General features: G+C 35.9%; 1 protein-coding gene across 7 annotated transcripts in view; it reads right to left on the reverse strand.

Moving 5' to 3' along the window:
• wdfy3 (WD repeat and FYVE domain containing 3) overlaps positions 1-25458 on the reverse strand; it is a 355632-nt gene that overhangs the window by 35721 nt on the left and 294453 nt on the right. For all 7 annotated transcript variants that reach the window (XM_051930197.1, XM_051930199.1, XM_051930198.1 and 4 more), the window contains 10 exons: positions 25102-25329; positions 23171-23339; positions 20992-21155; positions 18121-18269; positions 16038-16158; positions 15000-15085; positions 14084-14164; positions 5454-5508; positions 5224-5343; positions 2379-2496 (listed from right to left, as the gene is read on the reverse strand). In XM_051930197.1, the coding sequence (XP_051786157.1) occupies positions 2379-2496; positions 5224-5343; positions 5454-5508; positions 14084-14164; positions 15000-15085; positions 16038-16158; positions 18121-18269; positions 20992-21155; positions 23171-23339; positions 25102-25329 (1291 nt within the window). The remainder of the gene's footprint in view (positions 1-2378; positions 2497-5223; positions 5344-5453; positions 5509-14083; positions 14165-14999; positions 15086-16037; positions 16159-18120; positions 18270-20991; positions 21156-23170; positions 23340-25101; positions 25330-25458) is intronic.

The raw sequence follows: 25458 nt of genomic DNA on the forward strand, positions 1-25458 counted from the left end.
ATAGTGTCATCCTTACCATGCTTCATTCACACATTGACGACAAAAAAAAAAAAAAAAAAAAAGTCACAATATAGCATAAAGTTCACCACAGTGTAAACATTACTATGGTGATGTTTGCTAATCCCAGTCTGCCTGTAGAAGAGGTCAATAAGGCATAGGTTTAAGTGGGAGACAATGTCAGCGGGGATGAAAACGCTTACCATCGAGCTGTTTTGGTCACCCATGGAGGGATATCTGACCTGAAACAGCACTGTGCAGGTGCTACCCATTTTCAAGCAGCTAAAGAGCAGATGACAGAGAGAGAAACTGCTCAATTCCTTGTACCTCACTCAGATGTTCTCCATAGTAGATATCAAATGTTGTTGTTTAATTAATTGTATGTTTCCTACTGTGGCTTACATTATATCCTGCATTATTATACTGTAACCAATAAAACTTGGCCATAAACAGTGCAAATTAATGATGGTAATAATTCCATTCACTTTAGCTAAAGGTTAAGATAGTTAAGATTTACTTTAAAATTCATAAATGATACATTCTATGACAATGTGCAATTTAAAACCTCTAAATGAATAAATAGCACACTCAGATTATCCCGTGTGATTCATAACCATGATAAAAATTTAAATGTTTTTTTTCAGTCCATCCTGCTTTATGTTATCATCTTGATCGAGAATGGAGTAGGAATGAAATGTATTCCTTTAACTCTTTGTTCAAGGAAACAGATTTATTTTGATTACAAGTATGGGTTTTATATCTCTACTAGGAGAAAAAAAATAATGCAAAGGAGTTTGTAACCCATTTTATTTTATAATAAGTAACCACTGTATATGACAGTTACTTTTTTGAAAGTAGTAAGTAATGAAACTATGTCAATTTTAAAAGTAATGTTTCCCAATACTGGTCCCTTGTGAACATTTGTTTCTATATCTGGATATCATCTCTTGAACAACCAGTGCAAATAAACTGGTATGCTTAAGCAACTGCCTGCACAAACAGAAAATCAATAATGTCTTACTTTTCATTTCCGTTTCATTTTAAAGACAGAATTACTGACAGAAACAATCAAAGTGCTAGACTAATTTTCAATACGTAGTAGCTCAAAAAAAACAAAAACGTTCTTTTGAGCTCTTTTCTAATTAGTAATTTCACTGTTGATTCAATTGTTTTTGTTATGCAAAACTGTTCAGCAAACTGAAATAATTTAAAATGCATAGGCAAATGATTATTAAAAATGTTTTGCTAAGTAATTTATGCTTTTAATAAAATGTGTTAAGATGCTTGAAGGAAATACAATAAATTATAATTAATACTTAGTCAATTTTGATTAAAAATTTTAATTGCGCAATTAATCACATTGACATTTTTTAATTGAACAGTAGCCCTAATTTTTTGGGCACTTCTCCAAACTACTGGGTCTCCATTTTGTTAAATACTCCAAAAATTTATTTTAAAAAGCATCCAATATGGTTTTTGAATTGGACATGGAAACATTATGTTTGGTGGTGATAGCAGAAGTAATATCAAAATCTGTGGCTGATGTAATTAATTGTGCCTCCTGTTTTTATTATTTGTAACTTCTGTGCTCAGGCTACACAATCCTATTTTTGCTCATGATAGTAGCTAATGCTGGTTGTGTAGCATAAAAAAAAAATTTATATGAAAATGCAATTTATTTTGTTCAAGAATAAGTGTATTAATATGCACTCCAAATTAGTATAACCTGATCGTACTTTCAAAATTTTTGTTATTAAAATAAAGTGTTAAAAAAAATTCACCTTTAATAAGACGTTCACCTATAGACTTTTCTATTTGTTATTCTAGATATGGAACAAGCTGTTTAAATTGGTTTAAAAGCTTCAAAGGCAAATTATATCATGCAATACATTGTAAATATTTGTGTCTGCATTTTATGGATTCAGTGCCACATATCTATGAACTAGTAAAAAGAATGGATAGTTGTATGATGCAATTGATGCTGAAAGGCTTAAATACAATAAGACAAAAGTGGTTCAAATTTTGAGACTTAACGGCTTCTTGCTGCAAAATTGGACTTGGTTCTAGCATTGTGTTATAGATTGTCAGGATAGGCTTTGTTCTCTGAGATTTTCAAACAAAGTATAGCATATCAAACCTAATTTTTACCCAGACATAAATGTGGTATTATATTAAATTGAGTAACTGCTCAGATTTAACCATTCTGTCAAGCTTTGTGCAGTTGTTATAATAAATGAAGGCAAAAACTAAAAGAAAAAATCATGCCAACACACAGCATATACAGTTTAAAAGACTTAAATATTAAATAACTAATGTCTTATAGAACCAAACAAACAAACATGCAAATAATGCAACTACTTGTATCAGTAAAGAGAAAATACCATTGGGATCCTCCCAGTCTTTGAACCGTTTTTTGTACTGGGCAAGCCTGTCTTCAGTTTGGGCTCCCATCGGTTTTGAAAGATTTCTGAATGTTTTTGGATTGTTAAGATCGAGCTCCTAAAACAAAGATTAAAATATTATTCAATCAAAAGGAAAACTGGACAAACAATAAAACACATGAAAATAAAATCTTATTTCTATAAAAAAAAAAAAAAAATTATACTCTATGTTAATACTTAATACTTTATGTTCTTGCCAGAAAGTGTAGCAAAGTTACTTGGTGGATATCATTGCTGTTTCACAGCTCCAGAGTCCTGGATTTGGATATTATTTGCATGTTTGTTGTGTCATGGAGAACTTCCCATCAACCCACAAGAGGTAATTGTTAGATTAATGGATGAGTCTAAGTTGCTGGACAGGTGCCCATCTACAGTCGTTTCATGAGTTTCAACTGATGCTGCCAAGATAGGCTTTGGATTTGTGTGCACCTGAACTAAATTGTGTGGTTTAAGCGTGTCATGGTGCTATGCTCGCCATATTTAAAAATCATAAATTTCCTAGTAGCAGTCATAGCAACATAAACCAAACCACATTTTATTTTGTGAAGCTATTACATTTATCTCTGGATGAGTGGTAAATGTGGGATTGAGAGTCTGAGAAATGTCTTGCTTGTAACCATTGCTCAAATGCCCCATGATTTTGATGAAATCTGTTTAATTACAAGGTCAGAGAGTGGAGTGGACAGACTGATTCAAGAGGCGAAATCCTGCAGCTCATTTTCCAATTCTCGATAAATGCATTCCAGAGAGGCAGAACAATACAAAAGGCTTCTGAATTTGTCTTTCACCATGTTGAAAAACTGGCTTTAAGACCACCTACTTTCTTCTGCTGACAGAGAAGCTGAAGAATGAAGGCTGACCTGCTAAATGTAAAGATGTTATTTCAACTACTTTTTTAGTTATCAAGTAGTTAGAGCAACATGAATGCTTATTCTCAACCACCAGACAGTGCTGGGGGTGTAGTCTGCCTGCCTTTTGCACAGGAAAACCACTTTCAGCACTCATAGATTTGAACTCTCCATTCCTTTAACACTAAAAGCTTCATGGCTAACATCAACTTGCACTGTCATTTTAAATCTTCAATTATTTCATCAGCATACATGTCATGCCCCAGTCATTCCTTGAGTTTTCCTAAATTGGTCCACTGCAATTGTCCATGTTGTTGTAGCTCTGAAATTCTACTCAGAAAACATTTTTGTTTTAACACAAAAGACCCCTATTTTAGTGCCACAGTCAATGCCATTGAACACTGTTATTTAAGTGTAACAATGTTTATCTTCTCTAGCTTGCACTTGACTGCATTTGCATATCCTTTTTTAGCTCGACAAATCCATTCCTGCTGCTATTATTGCCATTACTGAGCACTGCTGTCCAAATGTAAATTGCAGTCTCTCTTCTGGAGACTATAAAAAAAATAACACCAAATAAGTTGCACATAATATCACTTGCATGTCTGAAAATTGTTGGCACTCCAGTTATTTCTGTTAGATAAAAACATATACTGTACATAACTCAACTGAAATGATATTACAACATTTTTCATACAACTTGGAATATGAAGTACACATAAATTTTGGAATGGAGAACACTCAAGATGGCACATTGTGGATGGAGTGAGCCATGAGTGACGAGCACACAACTGGAAAGCAGCTTACTCATAACATTTGCACAAACATGGCAGACCTGACAATTTATGCAAATGCCAGAGAGAATAAACAGTGGGACACTGATAAAGTACAGAGGAAGTCCTCAGATCATACCAAGTGACAATGACAGAGGAATTTTTATTTTATATAGCATGACGTATCATTCAGACAGCCAATACTTAAATTGACAAATTAAATCTAAATGTATGGTATTAGGGTACAAAGTGGGTATACATAACACATTACAGTGATCCCTCGCTATATCGCGCTTCGCCTTTCGCGGCTTCACTCCATCGCGGATTTTATATGTAAGCATATTTAAATATATATCGCAGATTTTTCGCTGCTTCGCGGGTTTCTGCGGACAATGGGTCTTTTAATTTCTGGCACATGCTTCCTCAGTTGGTTTGCCCAGTTGATTTCATACAAGGGACGCTATTGGCAGATGGCTGAGAAGAAACCCAACTTACTTTCTCTCTCTCTCTCTCTCTCTCTTGCGCTGACGTAGGGGGGTGTGAGCAGGGGGGCTGTGTGCAGCTGCTTCCTGAAGGACATGCTGCACAGTGCTTCGCATACTTAAAAGCTCAAAGGGCACGTATTGATTTTTGACTTTGTTTTTCTGTGGCTCTCTCTCTGTCTCTTCCTGCTCCTGACAGAGGGGGTGTGAGCTGCCGCCTTCAACAGCTTTGTACCGGCGGTGCTTCGCATACTTAAAAGCCCTATTGATTTTTTTTTTTTGACTGCTTGCTTTGCACTCCTTTGAAAAGGAAGATATGTTTGCATTCTTTTAATTGTGAGACAGAACTGTCATCTCTGTCTTGTCATGGAGCACAGTTTAAACTTTTGAAAAAGAGACAAATGTTTGTTTGCAGTGTTTGAATAACGTTCCTGTCTCTCTACAACCTCCTGTGTTTCTGCGCAAATCTGTGACCCAAGCATGACATTCTAAAAATAACCATATAAACATATGGTTTCTACTTCGCGGATTTTCCTATTTCGCGGGTGGCTCTGGAACGCAACCCCCGCGATGGAGGAGGGATTACTGTATTATGATTTGCAGGGGCGTTTGTCATATCAATGTAATATAAAAAGAAAAACAGGAAACTGTCATGTTATTAAAACTTTATTTCAAACATTACCTCTGAATCGAAATCTGCAAGAATCCATGGAAATACAGGGTACTGCATAAGATCATTGTAAGATCTGCCAGCAAGTGTGTTCAGGTGCATTAAATACTGAAAATTACTGATTTCTCCTCTCTGAGAAAAAGAAAATGTCACTCTTGTTAAAAATAGCAAGTTAATTAGTATCACACTGAATTATCTATACTGTACAACAAAAAACACTGAGAAAACAATACTGAGCTTACCTCCCATCTTTGTGTTACAGACTTCTCTCCCACCAATGTACTTAGCAGTCCAGAGCTTTAAAAAACAATGACAAATTAATGCATACCACAAAAGGGTATAAAAAGCATTGCTTGCATAGTTTTTAAAATCCATATTATTTTCTGTATTTGGCAACATATATTTTTTGTTAACTTAGACATGTGATGGAGTGCAGCTGTTGGGAGAAGCATGAAGCTCAGCAGATTTTTTTAAAAGACACACAGTATAGTACATAAGAAATAGCACAAGATGACTTTTGAGGTATATTCCTGCAGATTTAAGCCAGCTGTAAAACATTATTTACAGTTGATCATGCAAGCAAGGAAACCTAAAACAGATTTTTTCTGTCCTTTGAAGTACACTTTTTACAGATAATGGAATACTTGTCTGCATTTATTTTTAAGCTTTTTAAGAAAAAATAATTACACAGATATTATAAATAAGGTATCACATACTGTCATGTAATATGTAAAAACAATTAAGAAAAACAATTTTAGCCTGGGGCAGCACTGTTTCCTCCCACAATCCAAAGACATGTAGGTTAGGTGCATTGGCAATCCTAAATTGTCCCGAGTGTGTGCTTGGTGTGTGTGTGTGTGTGTGTGTGTGTGCCCAGTGGTGGACTGGCACCCTGCCCGGGATTTGTTCCTGCCTTGCGCTCTGTGCTGGCTGGGATTGGCTCCAGCAGACCCCCGTGACCCTGTGTTAGGACATAGCGGGTTGGACAATGACTGACTGAATTTTAGCCTGAGAAGGTGCCAAATACTGCTCTATCATAGTTTAATTCTCCCAGTTAACTGCCTGAAAACAATGTTGTTGATGTTAGTTTCTGACACTCACTGAACATTTAAGATATAATGGAACTTTACTTCACAGTATATATTAATTATAGTAAAGTCACTATCCATCAGAAAACAGCACCCTTTGAAGTTTCACCTGTGGTTAAAATACGTACCTGCTGTTTCCTGGACATCTGCACTACAGCACTGAAAACATTCTCTAATCACTTTGAATTTATTTCAAAGGCTAGGGAATAGTACAAATAATACATAACACAACATTCTTCCAGCAGCTTAATTCACCGCACTAGTGCTTGAAGGTTTGGGACTTGAGGCAGGATTCAACCCTGGACAAGGTGCCAGTCTTCCATAGGGCACTCAAATGCAAACACCCACCACACCCACAGTTACAGACCCATACAAACGTTTGAACAAGCCTTCCCAAATGACATTTGAAGTTAAAAAAATAAACAAATACAATAGCATACAAACTAAAACAATTTCCATAAAAATGCCAATGTATAGTTATGATTTATTTGATGAAGTAAAAAATAAAATAACCTACTAAGTCACGTATATGCAAAAATTGCAGGTTGCCAGGTTTTTGTAGCCAGCCGAGTCTTTGAATTCAATGATTTTCAACTCTGAGGACCATGAGGGCCATTCTTTTATGTTGTGTTTCTTGAGGCACTTTATAGTAAATTTTGAAGTGTGTTTTGTATTGTTGCTTTGTTGCAGAAGCCAAGCTTATTTAGCTTTTTTTACTGACTGACATTTTTCATTCATTATTCCTTGTACTTCTCACAATGTTTCATGTGGCACTAGCTGCCACACAACCCCAAAAAATAATAGATCAACACCTGTACCTAACAATATGGCAAGCTGTTTTTTCATCAAATTCTACCTTTTTTTTCTTCTCAAACAAACATCTTGTGGTTATGGCCAAAGAGTTCAATTTTAACTTCATCTATCCATAGCACTAGATTCCTAATGACAGCTGTCTTATGGAGATGTTCTCTGGCATACTTTTTTGAGATGAGATTGCAGGTAGGGCTTCCTTCTGATGGCTTTTCTACGAAGGTCATGTGTACGTAAGTAACATTGCACAGTTAGAAATTATAAGGATTCGTACAGTTGAGTAAGTCTTGCACAGTGCTATGCAGGAATTTTAAACTATGCCACTCTTCAGAGCAGCTTAAACTTGGTGACACTGTTCCACCTTTATCTCATTTAGGGATCGTTCAGAATAAGTAGGCCATTCCTAAATTCTGAATTTCTCTCTCCTCAGTAACCCACAAGTAGCCTTGATTGAGTGTTTCAGATCATTGTCTAGCTTCCATTATCCTGCCCTTCAGCTGCAGTAATGGGGTTGACTGTACATTTTTTTTTCTAAAGAATATTCAGAGAGCACAATTCAGATTGTCATGCATCAATATATTTACAAATTCATAACATTACTACAACTTCTTCATAGTCAGAGCAGGTTTCTCCAGACATAACCAGGCCCAAATTTCCACTTTTGATTGACCTGTGAGTGCCATTCAAGCATATGCTGACAAACCCAAGGTAAGAGCTCTTTTCTTAGTCAGCAGTGCCTAAAGCTTTAGTACTCTTCCTTACTGGACTTGCATGATGTGAAAAACACCTATAGACCCCTAGATATTGTTCTATGTTTGTTTTGTACTTGGTAAGATTTCAGCAGGACATCCACAACTAAGAATACTTATGCCTGTCACAAACTGTTTCTATTTGGACAATATAGCCCTTACTGTGTTTCAGTGGAGCGCCATAGTCTTTGACTTTGACACTGACTGGTAGACTTCAGTTATGATTATCCACAGGTTTTAGGTGTTTCTTCTGAATATGGCAGACTGTGTTGATACCTGGTAAAGGCCAAATGTAATTATATATTGGGTAGGACTCACTTAAACTAAGCCTGATTGACTATTTTACACACTGAACAAATGAAAGGAACTGCCATCTTTAATGTGTGTGTGCTTTTTCCATCTCTTAGACTCTCTTCTACATACTACCACAGAACAGAAATAGATTGAAACTGATTTACCATTAAAATGTGTATTAATGCAGAATATATAAATGACTAGCAATGCTTTTAACAGCTGTGTATATAAGGGCTATTCACATAGCATAATATTCAACATTTTAAAAGTGCTCTTGCTTTCAAAATTTAAAACCTATACTGTAATAACATGTCAATGGACAGTGTCTGGTGATACCGCCTCTACATGGCATCCAATCTCAATTCAGACTCTTTTTATGTGTAGTTCTTTGCTGGTGGAACAAGCTACCCTCCCTCGGTGTGTTTAAGAAGTGTTTGAAGACTATCTTGTTCTGTTAATATCTTTCTAATTGACAATGTTTTTGATGATAGCCTCATAATAGCCAGTCATCTGCTGTTCATAACTATTCATTTGTTGTTCTATTTGGTTAGAGCTCTTCACTTGTGATGGTCACTTTTGTAACCCTGTTGTGCAACACGTGTTTCAAATCATTCCCCAAAGTGATGTTGACCTCTTTTTGGATAAAAACGAGTAAATGTAAAAGTAAGTCTCCTGCCATAACTAGATTACAGCTATGAGGCTAAAGGTATTGATTTTCACTAAAGTGTACCAATCCTTGACTATTCTTTTCACAAAACTGTTTGAGGATTGCTAAATTAAATACAGAGGGCACTTGGACTGGCATCTTCAAGTTACCTAAAACGTGTTGTCACTAGAGATTAGTCAAGGATTGTAGTTGTGCTGCTTAAGGGCATCTAGTCTTGCTGTTCTTTAGGCTTTTATTTTTTTACTCATAACATTGTGGAAACACAGGGACAGACAACCCGTATATTGGGAACTTGCTTAGATAGTTGAAAAACTAGTTGGGAAAACCAAGAAACTCAGTTGGTGAATGAGAGTGTCTTGAGAATAGATAGCAGAAGACAAGTTCAATTATCATCTCTGAAAAAGCTTCTCATACATTTTCACAGTCAGACCTAACACTAAATGTGAGGAGCTGTGGTTGGTTGATACCTGTCACATAATTTAACCTTAGGATTTATTAATGGACAGTAAAGTTGACTGAAGACAAAGTTAGTAAAGTGGCCTTCATTGCTATGCTAAGATAAAAGGTTTTAGATTTGACTGAGGTCACATCAACACTAATGTGTTCTTAAAGAAAATAAAAATAAAGGTTTTTTGCCTTTGTCCACACTACCCCATCATTTTCGATACCTGAAAATGAAGAATTCTAAAAACAATTTCCAGAGCTGTGTACTTCTGAAAACATAGCATCAGAGTGTTGGTATGAATGAGTAAAATCAAGTTTTTCGAAAACAAAACTAATTGTGCTCTGATTGGTTTGTGCTTATTTTGTGGGTGGATCCTGGTCATTACAATTGCTCATTCCCTGGCTGGTCACCCTTCATGGAAGAAAAATATTTTCTAATATAGCGGACAAACAAAAGTGGCTTTCCAATGCACTTGTTGTGCTGCTTGCCTGTATGCATCTAAATTGTGTTTTGTAAAGTGTGAATGCTGCATACATGTGTAAAAAACAAACTGTTTACTGATCATTTCTGTTTTGAAATAAATCCTGTAACAAGCAGCATTACCATTGTAGTGAAAAATTCAAAGCCCGATGAAAATCAGATTGTAAATAACTCAGCTGACAGCCTCTGATCAACATTTATTACTTAAACTTATTCTCTTCCATAAGGAGGAACGCATTCTGCAGCGAATTATTAACAAGGTGCTTAACAAAAAGGATGGGTATAGAATGCAGCCAAGCTCGCAAATTTATAGGACAGAGGGAGACACAAAAGCACAATGCAGTAAAGAGAAGATACAGATGCACGCACTTGCACACTTATATATTTATTTTCTGTACTGAGTTAGTTTGATGTTTGGTACAAGATGCACTTGGATTGCTGTGGACTGCTTATAAACAACAATCTCAGGATTGAATATAGAGCTGAACACTTTTGTTTTTAATGTCACTTGTTTTAGTGTTACTTGCTTTTTTAGTAACATTTGCTTTGTTTTTATTTAACGATAAGATGAGCATTGCCGTGCAGTTCTTAAGACTATTACTTTCAACTGTAAGCAGCGTCTTGACATGACACTGGGCTAATTCACTGCAGCAAATTTTTTCCGTGCTATGAATGTGCTATCAGAGTCCAGCACGCGCTGAAAGAAAACGCATAAATCACACAGGTTTCAGATTTTCACAAGACTCTGAGTTTTTCACTACTCAGTTATTTCAAGGAATTTGTTGCCAATGCACTAATGCCTAGTGGAGGGGAAGGTCACCATCATAGGTGTTTTCAGTGTTTTAGTATGGACAGGGTTCTTGTGTAAAAAATGTGAAAATGCCTGTATGGACAGAGATCGTTTTAATTTAAAACTACCTCTTTAAATAAAAACGTGATAGTGTGGACATAGCCTGAGAGGCGATGCCAGGCTAAAAAGTTTATTGAGGAATCAGTGGTTGAAACAAGAGGGCTTTGAATTAAGATTTAGTGAGTCCATAAAAAATAATTCTGGACAGCCAACAAGAAGAAAATCTGATAAGATACAAATGGAAGGCTGTTATCAGAAAGATTCTTGACACTTCCATATTGACTAGATATTGAGGAGGTTACTACAGAAAGAAGCACATTTAGGAATTAACAAGTGACAAAGTGTCCATTTCTATACAGTCTCTCAAGAGTTAACGGATGAGAGCCACTAAGAAATACCAAAAGCACTGACAACTGTTGGATTAACTTGATTAATGTGCCTCCAGAATATTGTGTAGAAGGTGAGAACAGTATCTTTGCACTAGCACACAAGGATGGTGGCTCCCATTTCAAAAAAGGGGTTACCAAAAGGTGTGTTTCAATTAATATGAAAGCCTACTGAAAACGGTACTTTGATCAACAGTTGAACTTTGGTGAGTAACAAAGATTCAGTTGTGGAAAGCATTATGGAAGATTGACAGTCTGGTTTATGACAGTATTATAGATCTGTAAAATGTTTACTATCAAATTCCATGTGGAATTGTTTGAAAAATGGTACAAGAATATGTATTTTATAGAGCTGCTTTTGCATACCTTGGTAAGAGTTTTGTTTTTACATTGAAATACATCTAATTTAGGTGGATGAAGTACTTGAATAGAAAATCAAGGTGCAAATGAGATATGGGGAACAATAGGTGGAAGGATTCAAAGTTGTATCATTTTAGCTTCAATTGACTGAGCATAAATGGTACAGTTTGCAGCAGATTTTGCTGCAGCCACAATATCAGACAGTACATCCATATTTGAGGTCTCATCCCTCTTCTGAAATGAGGGCTGAGTATCTGTCCAAAGTTTAAACGTTAAACACCTTCTATTTTGTTTGCAAGTAAGGATAGAAATGATTATGAAAATGACCAGCAGATGAGTGCAGTGATAATGTAGTTATTACATTAAACAGCTTTTGTGAAGCAGGAGTCAAAATGTCAGACAAAGATCTCAGTTTACTAATCATTCTAGGTTTCTAAATTTACCTAATCTCAAGAGCTTGGAATAGAATTTAAAAAGATGTTCGTGCAAAGAATTGCTGGCACAGTTGGCAAAAAGATATGGATTCTCAAAGGATGTTGGATTAGAGGCGCTGTTTCTTACAAATGAGAGGAGCCATTTTGATACTAAATCTCAGTCAATGTAGTACCTTAGATTGCTGCTCTGAGTAGCTAACCTGATTACGACTTTTCATTCATATACTAAAGCCACTGTCAAGCTTATTATGATATAAATTAATTACACTGTATTTTTTCCATAAGGTTTTTACTGAAACCATAACTGAACAAGTGGAAACAGAGTAACTACTATAAAAGTGATTTCTATTAAATAAAGTGAAATTTTATATTTCAGTACATTCTTCATTCCCATAATGCTGCATGCTGGTTGGATATGCAAGTAAGAATTTCACTGTAAACATGGCAATACTGCTGCTACTACTACTACTTGTTTGCTGATTTGAATAGTTCCCCCTACTTTTTCAGAATCTTCTAAAGTTAAAAGGGATCTAATTTATAGCAAAAATTAGATCCCTTATAACTCAGCAAGATGCTGAAAAATTAATTCACACTTTTGTTTTTAGTCAAATAGATTACTGTAATGCACTCCTCTCAGGACTACCCAAAAAAGACATCAATCAATTGCAACTAGTGCAGACTGCAGCAGCCAGAATCTTAACTAGGAAAAGAAAACCCAAGCACATCTCTCCAGTTCTGATGTCACTATATTGGTTACCTGTGTCATTTAGAATTGACTGTAAAATTCTGCTTATGGTTTACACAGCCTTAAATAATCTTACTCCATCCTATATTTCAGAATTCCTCTCTCCTTACACTTCAAATCGTACCCTTAGATATTCAAATGAGTGTCTGCTCTAAATTCCATAGCTTAATTTTAGTGTAGCCCTGATATTCTGTATATATATTTAATTATTGTTATTATTATGGCTCTGCAATCCATAGTAACCCCTAATTTCTCTGCTGTTCTCTTTCCAGTTTTCTGTGGTGGCAATCTGTACCACCACCACCTGATCAAGGCACCATGCAGTCCCTATATTGATGGATTGAAGGCCAGAGGTCCACATGACCAGCATCATCTAATTCTTTCACATGAAGCCTGAAAACCATGGGGACTGATTTAGATTATTTATTTTAGGTTGAATGCCCAGAGGGGGCTGGGTGGTCTTATGGCCTTGGAACCCCTGCAGAGTTTGTTTTTTTTTCCAGCCCTCTGGAGTTTTTTTTTTTTTGTTTTTACTGTCCTCCTGGCCATCGGATCTTATTTTATTCTTTGTTATTTAGTATTGCCTAATCTTATTTGTATATTATTCTTTTTTCTTTCTTCATCTTGTAAAGCACTTTAAGTTACATCATTTGCATGAAAATGTACTATATACATACATGTTGTCATTGTTGTAATTAAACCACTTAATCAATGAGCCTGTTTTTACGATACAAATATAAAATTGATGTCATGCCAAACAAAAATAGTTGAAGGTTTTTAGGTGGCACACAGTGTGGTACTGATTACCACAAGACAGGCATTATAATTAAGCATGTCAATCTATACACTATGAATGCTATTATATTCTCCTAAGTGATTCAGTTTATTGACATTAAGCCACAATTTAATACATTTCTGGATTAAGTACTAACTTTATAACAAATTTAACAAAATAAATCTCTTTATTATCTCAATTTTCTCAGTACCATTCAATATCTCTTTATACCGCAACGCATCAAACAAATCAAAGAAGGCTTAAAAATACTTTATTCTAGAGTAACAGCATCCTAGCATCCTCTCACCTATCTTCTGTACCCACTGTTTTCATTAAAGAAAGGGATTAATCAGGCCCAAAGAAGAAACTAGTTCTGTTTTGGGAGAAACATGGGACATTCATGCCTATCCTTATGAATACTGACCCTTTTCAGAATTGTCAGCTGACCTAAAATACATGGGCTTGAGATGGATAACCCACAGGAACAGAAAAAAATATGCAAACTCCCCACGGAATGTGAAATCTTTGAGTCAACAGTGAAAATTACTACATATCGTACAGTAAACGTCTTGTTATTAGTTATGTTATATGCTAGACTTCACATTCAGAAAGGCTTGTCTTTATGAATCACAAATAACATTTTCTTACACTCTAGGATTTTTAATTTTCAAATAATCAATCCCCGTTGCCTTTTCCTGGTAATGATCCCCATTTAATGATGCTAACAACTTTAAACTTTTCAATCTGAATTGAGAAGTAACAAGTTGTGTTGATGCTGATGATACATACCCTTGCTCCACACTGGTGTTAGGTCTTTGCCCAGAAACAGATTCTGAACTGTCTGCAAGAGAAGGCACAACAGCCAGAAACCTAGAAGGGAAAAAGCAGAAATTCATGTGTAAGAGTGAAAGGATTAATATAAATTTTATCCACATTGTGTCTGAATTTAGAGAATAAATTGACTGAGGAGAACATCGTTACTTTGACTTTTGTGATGCATGCTATGGTGTTCTGAATCTAAATCATGAAATTGAATAACTTGGATAACCCACAAGAGGTGCCCTTGATGTAAGTATGAAATATAAATAAATAAACAAAAGAATGGACAATAGTGTCAAGCCACAAGTAACAGATGACAGACCTCTTATTTGGTGCTAATTTAGGAGTGTTCAGAGCCTTGTACTAGGGATAGTTAATAAAAACAGCTACATGAACTGTTTAAAGTTGATGTTGAAAACATACTATGGATAGCAAGATAATATTGCAACACTATCAACAGACAAAAACGTTAGTGACTGGATTGTGTAAAAACAGAAATGAAATGGGCATACAAAATATATATTCATGTTATACGCAAAAGGGCTCTGCAACACTGAACTAGACAGGGAACTCAAAAAATGAATAAATACATGAAAAAAATGTTTGAAATCTAAAACAATTATTATAGGGTATGGCATAAGTTGAAGTCTAAAAAATAAAATAATGAAACAAAAATAAGCATTATTAAAGTCAATATGTGAGAATTCAACTAGGTAAATCATTACCTTCCAAATATGGGCAATGAGCTGACTTAAGTATTTTAATGATTAGGGCAGGAAAAGCCTTGTATATCCCAAGGGTTAATATTTTGCAAAGGTACCTACTGATAATGGAAACACATTAATAATGCTAGTCTGATGATTAAAAAGTACAAATTCACACCTACCTCTGATATACTTTATTACGAATTCCTTTTTGAAATGCCAAAAGGTAATTTCTACCATCACCAGAAAACACTTCCACAGCAATGGGCTAAAGAGGAAGAAATTCAGAATTACTGAAGGATAAATTTGTTCATGCTACAAGTTAAAAAAATCTAGTTTATTAGGATTTAATATTGATTTAACAGTTAGTCCTTGATCTACAAAAAAGCTGCACAATTCACCTTACAGCAGGGCGGTTTATATTTATCTAGATAATGTTCATGCACTGTAGTTCCATTATGATTTAGTATTTCATTCACTTTGGATTCATATCTTGTTTACAATAAGGGTACGTGTCTATTTAAAATGCTCTCATTATAATAGTTTTGTTCGTCTTTTGTATAAATCCTTGAAATGGTTTACTCATACTTGCACTTACACATACTCTCAGTAATACTTTGACTGGTGATTTCAATGTTTTTGTGTTATTTTACTTCAATTTTAAGTAAATAAATAAGACTTGTTTTCCTTAACTGTTGTTTTCATTAATCTTATTAGCAAGCTACAATTAATAACCTATTAACAAGACCAAGCTAGATCAATAAGACCTTTACAAAAATGTTTTTAAAGGATGGGAAATATCAGCTAATTATTGTTATTGTTGAAGTCCTAGAAAATATTATGATATAATTTTTTCCCAATATCGCACAACCCTACTAGCAGCAAATACAATTGTACTGTATTCAAGTATTATGACAGCAAAATGAACTGAATTTAAGACTTTGTCAGTGGATCTTATTCATGGAGTCAGAAATTAACAAGAAGTTGCACCTATAATATGAATAATGCCATTTTAGTTGAAACTATAATACACAATATCAATATTGAATACTTTTATTTTAATACATGTTAATATATTTTAACTGAAAAATTTATGATAAAACTATGTATTTACTAAAGAAGATGATTATAATAACATGAGAGTAGAAATGGTGGCCTTCTTAGTAACTTGTTAAGTTGTAGCACTGAACATTTCCAGCACCTTAGAAACATGATCTTACCTGTAAGAGATACCTTCGCTTGTGTACTTCTTTTATGTCTTCATAAGCAAAAATGCTGTAGGTCCTTTTCAGTTGACTCTGACCTTGCCTAGCTCCTCTTGGTATAATAGGCTCATACATACTGAAACAAATAAATGCATAAATAGGTGAATAAACAAACATGGACAGTATGTTATTTTATTGATCAATGTAGTGTGCCATTATTCCAGCTAGAAGTATGTTTTGTGTTACAGTTCTAACAGGTGTGGCCTGCAGGGGGTGCTTCTCTTTCATTCCCACTTGCAGCTCAGTACAATAAAGTACTGATAAACACAATACTTTCTTTGCCTTCTTCTTGGCTTTCTCACTCTCTCTCTCATTCGACTCCACTCCTCCTCTGGCAAGCATCGCCCTCTCCCCCACCATCTCTGGCTCCCTGAGTAGTGGTTCTTTTTAAGCTGCACCCGGGAGCATTTCAGGTGGCCAATTATGTTCCGGACGTACACCCAAGTGTGAAGGGAGACTGACATAATAGGGCTATGTGGCTGCCCCAGCCTCCACTTGGGGCACCAACAGAACCCAACAGAGCTGCAGCAAACTCCCAGAGTGCCACCTGGGAATCAGGTATACCCTAGCAACCTAGGGGGGGCTGTCCTCTAGTGTTCCATTCAGACAGGGTTCCTGGCCATCCATGACATACGTAGATAAAAATATAAGTAACAGTTGCACAGAAATAGAAAAAAAGGTAAATGAAAGAGTGAAGCTGACATAACCTTAATCAGAATTTTTTTAAATCCTGGCTTTTCTGTGTAACATATGGCAAGAGTTAGGAAAACATCTGAATAACAATTTGACATGGCTGTATCGTATTCATTGACTAAAAAGAAAGGGCACAGATTGTCCATGGTGTGCTGTAACTGACAGAAAGGGAATAATTTGGAGGTAATGAATATATAGCACAGAAGTTAAGAGGGCTTTATAAAGTTGGAGAACACATTACAATGCAAATAACACTTATTTTATCTGTCTTTTATGGGTTCTTCCTAAATAAAGTATTCAATAAACTAAGTTCTTTCCAAAAAGCTTTCTCTCTACCGCAACAAACCATTTCCTACTGTCTTTAAAAAAGATCTGTAAGGACGTAATAAGATGCTCATAATAATAATACATGTTATTTATATAGCAACCTTTCCAATGATCAATACAACATTCCTAATTAAAAATACACTCCAAATAGAAGAGGATGCTATGATGCTGGTAAAGGGGAACAGTCATGGTCTTTCATATAAAAATAGATGCATTATTTCACACCACGATTTTTTCAATGCATCCACATGAAAATGTACTTTTCACAATTAAAACATGACTGTTCCCTTTAAACCACATAACACTAGACAGTGTAACAACAGATGTTTGGGGTAAACTGGAATCACAAGCATATTGCTTTGTTAATGCAGATTGCAGCTACTTCAGACATGCACATTCTAATATAGTGTCAATGTGCCTTCACAAGACAGCTTCTTCAGCCCACATATGAACTCTCTTCTGATGCCTACATTGTCACTCACAAAAGAATTCTCGACCCTCATACCTCCAATATACTAATAAACAAAGCCCCTAATCTAGATTCATTCTGCATTTCAAATCATTAAGTTTGCCTTTCAGACAAGTGACTTGGGTTAATCAAAACCACATTTCATTTCAGTATTTGCACACAACTATGAGAATCATAAAATTAACATCATCACCTTAAGATACAGTATATGCTATATATTCATATTAATGCTTAATTTCCCATGCTCTCTATACTGGCCAAGATATCCAAGACTTAAGTTTTAAAGCTACAGCTACATAAAGGTTTTTCTCTTTTGTTTGAGCCCTCTTTTTGTCATTTAGCTTGTGAAATATTCTCTATTTAGCATCTCTGACTGAGACTCAGATTTCCCATCAATGTACTCACCTTTTTACCTTAACCATTACAAAACGCAATACATTTGACATAAATCATAAAATAAATAGTAGTAGAATTTGACCAGAGATCAGCTTTATACAGTCAGGCAAAACTTTCACTATGTTAGATAAATTACATTATTAGTCTACTTACTTTTGAGGCAGTGTATCAATATCCCTGATCTCTCTGGCAACTGTCATCGTGAAGCCATCAATCACATAGAAGTGCTCTTTACCGAACAGCAGTAGCCCCTCACTAGTGTCAAGCCCTTGAACTCTGGCACATCGGTACATATGCTGAATCTAAATAAATAACACTAAAGTTTAGATTCCTGAATGCACAAGTTAGGAATAATTTGAGAAATTAATATTTAATATTTAACAATAAAACATATACTAAAGTTAAATTATAAAATCACACAAAAAGTTGTAATACTCTCCACATTTCACTCAAAATTAACAGGACATGTCTACTGTACAACTTATTCCGTGGGTACTGAATTCTTGAAGCAGGAAAAGAATTAGTAATGAGCCATCACATAAGCTTAGCAACTGAACATAAAAACGATACTGTTGATAAAAGCACCTGTTAATCACGGGGTTTCATGAATTCTGGCTACTGAGAAAGGCCAAGAACAACATATTGACAAGCCTCACTTTGACAGGCAAACAACAGCAGCCACTCCAGCATTGATTCAACATGCTGACACACTTATCTGAGAAGACCAACCGATTAAAACAAGAAACCTGGCAACTCAGCTTTCACAATCCAAGGAAAATGTGAACATCATTATCAGTGTTAGGACATTGAAGTGTGTGCACATTGGGTTTCATAAAGCCTGTCAATTATAAAACTGTGCTAAGAGATGTGTATTCAGATTTCATATTCTGTTAGGAGGCTGAGTGAGAAAGCTTTTTTATCATAACTGGGGATTAACCATCACTTTGAATCAACACTAAGGGTGTACTCACATTAGCAATTCATTCTGTGCGCAAGCATGCTTGTCTGCATGTAACCCCGCAAAATCTAGTTCATTTGACTAGTGTGATTGTTCCGTGCCAGGCCAACTATACTGTGCCCTGAGCACAGTTCAGTAGCATTCGGGAACAGTGTGATCGCAAAACGTATATGAGCATGAAAAACAGACATGACGTCAATGATGCAACAAAGTGCAATTCCCATTTCATTCAATACCATTTGAGTTAAAAACAGGCTTTTATTCTCACCTTAACTATGAATGTGAAGTGTAGTTGGCAAGAAAAGCTGCAAATTCCTTCCTTAACATCATTTGTCTCTGTAAAAATCTTCTCATACATGCAGCATAATTAACAGCAAAATGCTGTGCTGCACACTCAATAAATCTGTAAGAGGGTAGAGCGTTATCCTGCCCTACATGACTCCAAAACAACCACAAAATAAATAAAATCATTTTGACAGGCATGCTGTCACTCCATTTTCGGATCTTGTTTTGGCATTACACAAAGTAGCATGGTCATGACGAAAGCATGTCTGGGCCCAGAACGTTAAGCATAGTGCGAGTGCTGGCCAATGGGGGAGTAGGGAGCAGGGGACAATCGCGCTTGTGCAAGGTATGGAACAAACATGCCTGGTGTGAGTACACACCAAGGCACAATCTGTGGAATGGCATCAACCAGCTTCTCCTCGGAAAAAATTTCAGGTTAACACTTCAACAGGGAAAGCCATGGCTACTATCACAGGGTTGAACATTAAATCAGATCTGTACAATCAAGCTCTTAAAAGATGCAAAATCATTTGAAAAGAGTCTGACCTCACAAAAATGTTGCTGCAGCAATAGTTGTAAAATTCTCACAAATGTGGTGAGGGGGTTGTTTGGGGTGGGATTGATACAACACTTATTCATATAGCACATTTTCATACAAAAAAGTAGCTTAAAGTGCTTTACATAATGAAGAAAAGAAAAATAAAAGACAAAGTAAGAAATTAAAATAAGACAACATTAGTTAACATAGAATAAGACTAAGGTCCGATGGCCAGGGAGGACAGAAAAAACAAAAAAAAACTCCAGACGGCTGGAGAAAAAAAATAAAATCTGCAGGGGTTCCAGGCCATGAGACCCTCCAGTCCCCTCTGGGCATTCTACCTAACATAAATGAAATAGTCCTCTTTGTATTTAAGGTTCTCATGGAAGGACTGATGTTAGGCAGTGGGGTTAACAGGAGGAAAAATGTATAGACTAGTACATAATCTAATCTAATCTGGCAACATCATGAAACACTCCTTTTTTTTTGATCAGACAGATTTCAATGAATTTCATAACTCACATCATATTCATATTCCAGTGTTGCATCTCTAAGAAACTATACTTTTCATTGGGATGTTAACTTTTTAGGTTCTTTTTTCTTATTTGTAAAACTGTCAGATCTGGTACATTTTAAACAGCTGTCCAAATGTAAAGCAGACATAATTTTTCATGCACTCAGAACCAATTTATCGATATTCAGGGTTATGAGAGGCTAGCACCTTTCTCATAATTAATGAATGAAAGGAAGGAATCAACATTAGCTAGGACACCAACGAAAGTTAAAAATATCAAGTACAAAGTTAAATGTCAATCAATTGGGAGAAGGCAGTTCTCTGTCAACAGGCAGAACTGTGATTGAAAATGTTTAAGAGTTTGACACCACTGCAGTAATGGAGCTCAAAAACATTTTGCAAACAGATGAGTGAAAGCAGATATGGGTACTTTAGTTGCATTACTACTTATGCTTGGAAGGCAGCAAGTAAAAAGTATTTTTTCTCTATTGATTTTACCTCATTTATCTATACTTGTGCTTTTATATAGCAAAGCACATGTTCTGAATGCAGTGTGAATTTATTTACATTTTTGGTCATGTGACTTTTAAAAGAACTTACAGTCTAGGTAGAAAATATCTTTTTTTGAATGGTCAATTTCTCTTTCTGCCCTTGTTTTTTTTTTTATCTATAATCATATGCAAACATCAACCACAATAAATATAGAAAAATCCAATTAAATGTCTTTACCTTCTCTCCCTCCTCTAGAAGCCGCAAAAGAATGGTATTATCGGTCTTCTCCTCCTCATCAATAGACCCAGCTTCTAGAATCTGGTCTTGCAGCTGCTCTTGGCTGTCCTCATCTGCCCCATCTGCTGTAGAGCGTGACCGCTTAAGGGGCGGCTTAACAAAACCTGTACAATTTAAAACATATTTGTTCCCATACCACAATGATTACCTTTTACTTAACAAACTTTTTGTAATGCTTTACATGAAGGCACAACAGGTTTGATAAGAATGGAATAATCACCATAAATAACTTTTCGAAATGAATTCAGTTAGTGTATATACAATAATATCCAGGAAAGATAGGAGGTCACTATACTGGTACTTTCAACTACAATGCAACGTTATATACATAATTACAGTCCACTGTACACCAATTTCATATGTATGCAGATTAACAGGCCCCCATCTAGGGTCGTTTGTCACATTCATCACTATTGTACAGCGTGCTTTTAGAGTTATTTTTGCAGAACAATCCACTCATACGGTACTGAATATCTTCCATTTTGGCATAATCTGCATGAAAGTAGAGTGATTGAGAGTTGAGCCTTTACAAATACTTTTATAGGCTTTACCAATTTTATGAGCTTAAGTAATTCCTATTCCTATGAAAGCTCTGTTAATTGGATTATGTTGCGCTTTAACAGATACATTATGTGAAGAACAGGAAACTAACACTGTACAATGTTTTTGTTTTTTTTTTTAAACAGGGCAGCACATCTCAAACCCACACCAGAATATTAAAACATGCATTGAAAAATCTGACACAAACTCTATCCTTGAGACACACCTGACCTCAAATAAATTGTACATTTAATATACACACAGTTTCTACAATATTAAGAAAACAGGTTCTCCCCAGTCTAACTTTGTGCTGGCTGTCCGTATAATTACAAACTTTACAAATGGTTTTCTGGTTTGTTTTTCATAATCTTCTCTATATAATGAAACATATAAATAATGAGCAGCCTGCTTCACCTCCCTGTGATATCAAAAGGAAAATTGCAATACTATCTTTCACTCAGTATTAGAAACTGCAATTAAAATAAAAAAAGTAACAACAATAACAACTGCTTGTAATTAATAGTTTTGGCACTACTTTTGACAAAAAGGAGCAAAGCTGGCTAACTTTCTGTTTTAGGAAAGTTTATAGTTTGTGCTGAACTCAGAAAAATTAAATATTAAGGGCATGGATATATAATGACAAACACCTTGGAGATAGTAATTATGTTATGTGTTGACCAGTTGTCCCCTGTGGCACCCGGAAGGGGCTCATGCCCGGACGGTACGCCCAGGACGACAGGAGGAGGGCTCATTCCTCCTCCAGACCACGAGGGGGCGTCCGCCCTGGTTGTATTGGGGGCCACGGGCACAGGGCTTGGAAGCCCAACCCTGTAGGGGCCTGTGGTCACCGCCAGGGGGCGTCCCCCTGCCTGAAGGACCCTGGACCCCAGTGCTTCCGCCACACCAGGAAGTACTGGGGAGAAGAAGAGAGGGAACACCCGGAGTGCTTCCGGGAGAACAGCCGGCACTTCCGCCACACTGGGGTGTGTCCGCGGGGTGGCCGGTGCACACCTGGAGCACATTTGGGTAGTGATAAAAGGGGCCGCCTCCCTTCATTCGAGGCTGGAGTCAGGTGGAAGAGGACGAGGTCTTGGAAGGAGAGACAGGAGGCGGCCTGAAGCGTGAGGCATCGTGGTTTGGCCTGGACTTTGGGGTAGTCTGTGGGTTGTGTGGCACAATTGTAAATAGTAATAGTTGTAAATAAACGTGTGTTGGGTGACATGAATGTGTCTGCCTGTCTGTGTCCGGGCTGTTCCCCACACCCCGTGATTTGTTTCTTCCAGTAATGTTTAGGATTTCTAGGACATAGCTTACTACAAGGTCCAAACTGCTAACTTTAACCAGAATATTCCTTATAGCTAGTGGCATGTTACTGTGAAAATAAAAATCAAACTAACAAAAGAAAAAGTAATAAAATAGTATGATGTAATATCAAAGACACAAATGACATATAGATAGTAGGAAGTGTTAGACAAGGTCAGGCTAAAAAATAATCTTATATGGGGAATGAAACAAACCAGCATACCACTGCATTTCTAGTGAAACCTGTAAAAAACTCTTCATCAGACCATAACAGTACCTTTGACTTTAGCAATTGTGTCTTCTCCATGCTCCGGTTCTTGCTGAGTGGTTTCTCCCTCTGAACTCTGTCCAACAGAGTGCTGATACATGCCTGGGTTCCCAGACAGGAGACGCATGTAGTAGTCTTTGCTGTCATAACTAATTGCCCTTCGGTAGCGTGTCGGCTTCTGGGAGGAAAAAAAAAACAAAACAAAAAAACAAAAACATCTTTAAAATAGCTATTTCAACATGTTTTTACTTACTTTTCCATCAGGGCAGGCTACCTCATAAAAACATCCAATCAAATGCGATATTGGATACATATCATTTCAGTAATGGAGCACAATCACCTTTGTACATCTACAGGTTTGTGTTTTGTTTAATACTGAATTTTGGTTCCTAAGAACATGAAAAAGAATGACAAAGCAAAATCTCTCCCATGCTACAACAGGGCCATATTTTTATAATACCTACCAGTGTTAGCAAAGCTTACATTAATTTTGATTACTAGTTTTTCTAATAACCAGTACCTGAGTGGACATGATGATCAAACGGAGACATACTTAAAACTTGCTGATACTGCTATATGTTGGTCCCGTCTGGTGGCCCAGTCATTACTGAACTCCTGTAGCATTATGGTGGTAAGACAGTTACTGGTGCCATTCAAGGCATAGAGTTTCATTTTTGTGGAGAACCATTCTAAGGCTCTTCTCTTGTAGAGGCAATGATCTGAAGCTTTGAGGCTCCCTAAAGTCCCTTTCAACACAGTCTCCTATTTTGTGGGTATGACTGTATTCAGGAAGATGAGAAAATATTCTACCGCCCACACATATCATGTTATATAGATACATTGTTTTGTTTGTCTAGTTAAAGAAACCATGATCTTTATTGGGGGAAAAAACCTTTTTGCCACCTTTTTCATACACAGTAGCTTAAAAAGTAACACACACACAAACACATGCAAAGGTATTCACAGTCCTGTATGTTTACATTCTATGATTCATGCTGCATACTACTATGACTATATTATCTGCAAATGAGGGTTTGTCATCTAAAGATAGTATATAATCACTAGAATCAATTTTACTACAAGGAACTTTAACCAGTAATCTGTCAATCCTATTTTTAATTTAACTGAAAATATTCAACATAAAATATACTTCACACTGCTACATGAAACACTGTGGTAACAATAACGTAGAACTATAGACTTAGTTGTCACATCTGCCATATTGCACAGAAAGCCATTTTCACTGATTCTCTAATATACTGTACATTTTTAACTTTTACTGTATTCCTAAAATTGTCATTTGCATTTATGCAATAATGCAGTCCATTTTCATGTAACAGATAAAGCATATTTTTGCTAATAAGAATGAATGTACTGCAGAACGATGTCACCGAATAAAATTTTTTCTTGTTTTCATAGAATGCATGTCTTTTTATCAAAATTACTAATTTGATAATGCTGAATACTTCTAAGATAATATTTGTCTTTTTTTTACACTTCTCAGTCAATGTTTTGCTTCAAAATTAGTGGATTTTTCTTAATATGTTAGAAATTAATTAACCTAAAAACTAATTTACAAAAAGCTGTGAGCAGGCACATTAGCCATGACTGAATACAAGTGTTTGAATATGTGAAAACCCAGTATGCACTTATTAGAGTAGCAATATTTGAAAACCTGTCTTATTTGGCTTAATAAATAACATTAAAGGATGGGTAAAGTACATTTTCTAAACCATAACTGATTTAGTTTCCATCAGAAAAATCATGACCTTTTAAGAAAACAACCTGAACAGTGACACTGAAGGTAATGTTTGTATTATTGCCACCACTTTTATCACTGCCAGGATCTACTGTATATAAGTTACTGTTATTGTATAATTACTGATATATGTTCATAGAAATGTTCAATATAATAAATATAATGCATTTGATTAGCTTACCAGAACATTAGTCTCCTGTTCACTTTCAGGCATATATGGGTAGTGAATGTAAAAAAGGTCATTTCGCACCATCTTCTTCCTCATACGACAAGGTCCTTCAGTCATCTCAAGCAGAAATTTGTCAAGATGTGAACCAATTGGTGGACCCCACAGGCCCCTTTCCCTGAGAAGCTCATATTCGATCTGAGCCCATTCTTCAATCACATACTTTAGGGCATTTTGTTGTCGCTAAGTAGAAACGAGACAAAAGTAAGCATTAGGTACCAAAGAATGTGCAAACCACATACTTGTTTCTTTTTAGTAATGGGAAATGATTTTAAGTGATAACCACATTCAAATGTCTCATAATCATAAAAA

This window comes from Erpetoichthys calabaricus, chromosome 7 (assembly GCF_900747795.2).
Source record: "Erpetoichthys calabaricus chromosome 7, fErpCal1.3, whole genome shotgun sequence".
NCBI lineage: Eukaryota > Metazoa > Chordata > Cladistia > Polypteriformes > Polypteridae > Erpetoichthys > Erpetoichthys calabaricus.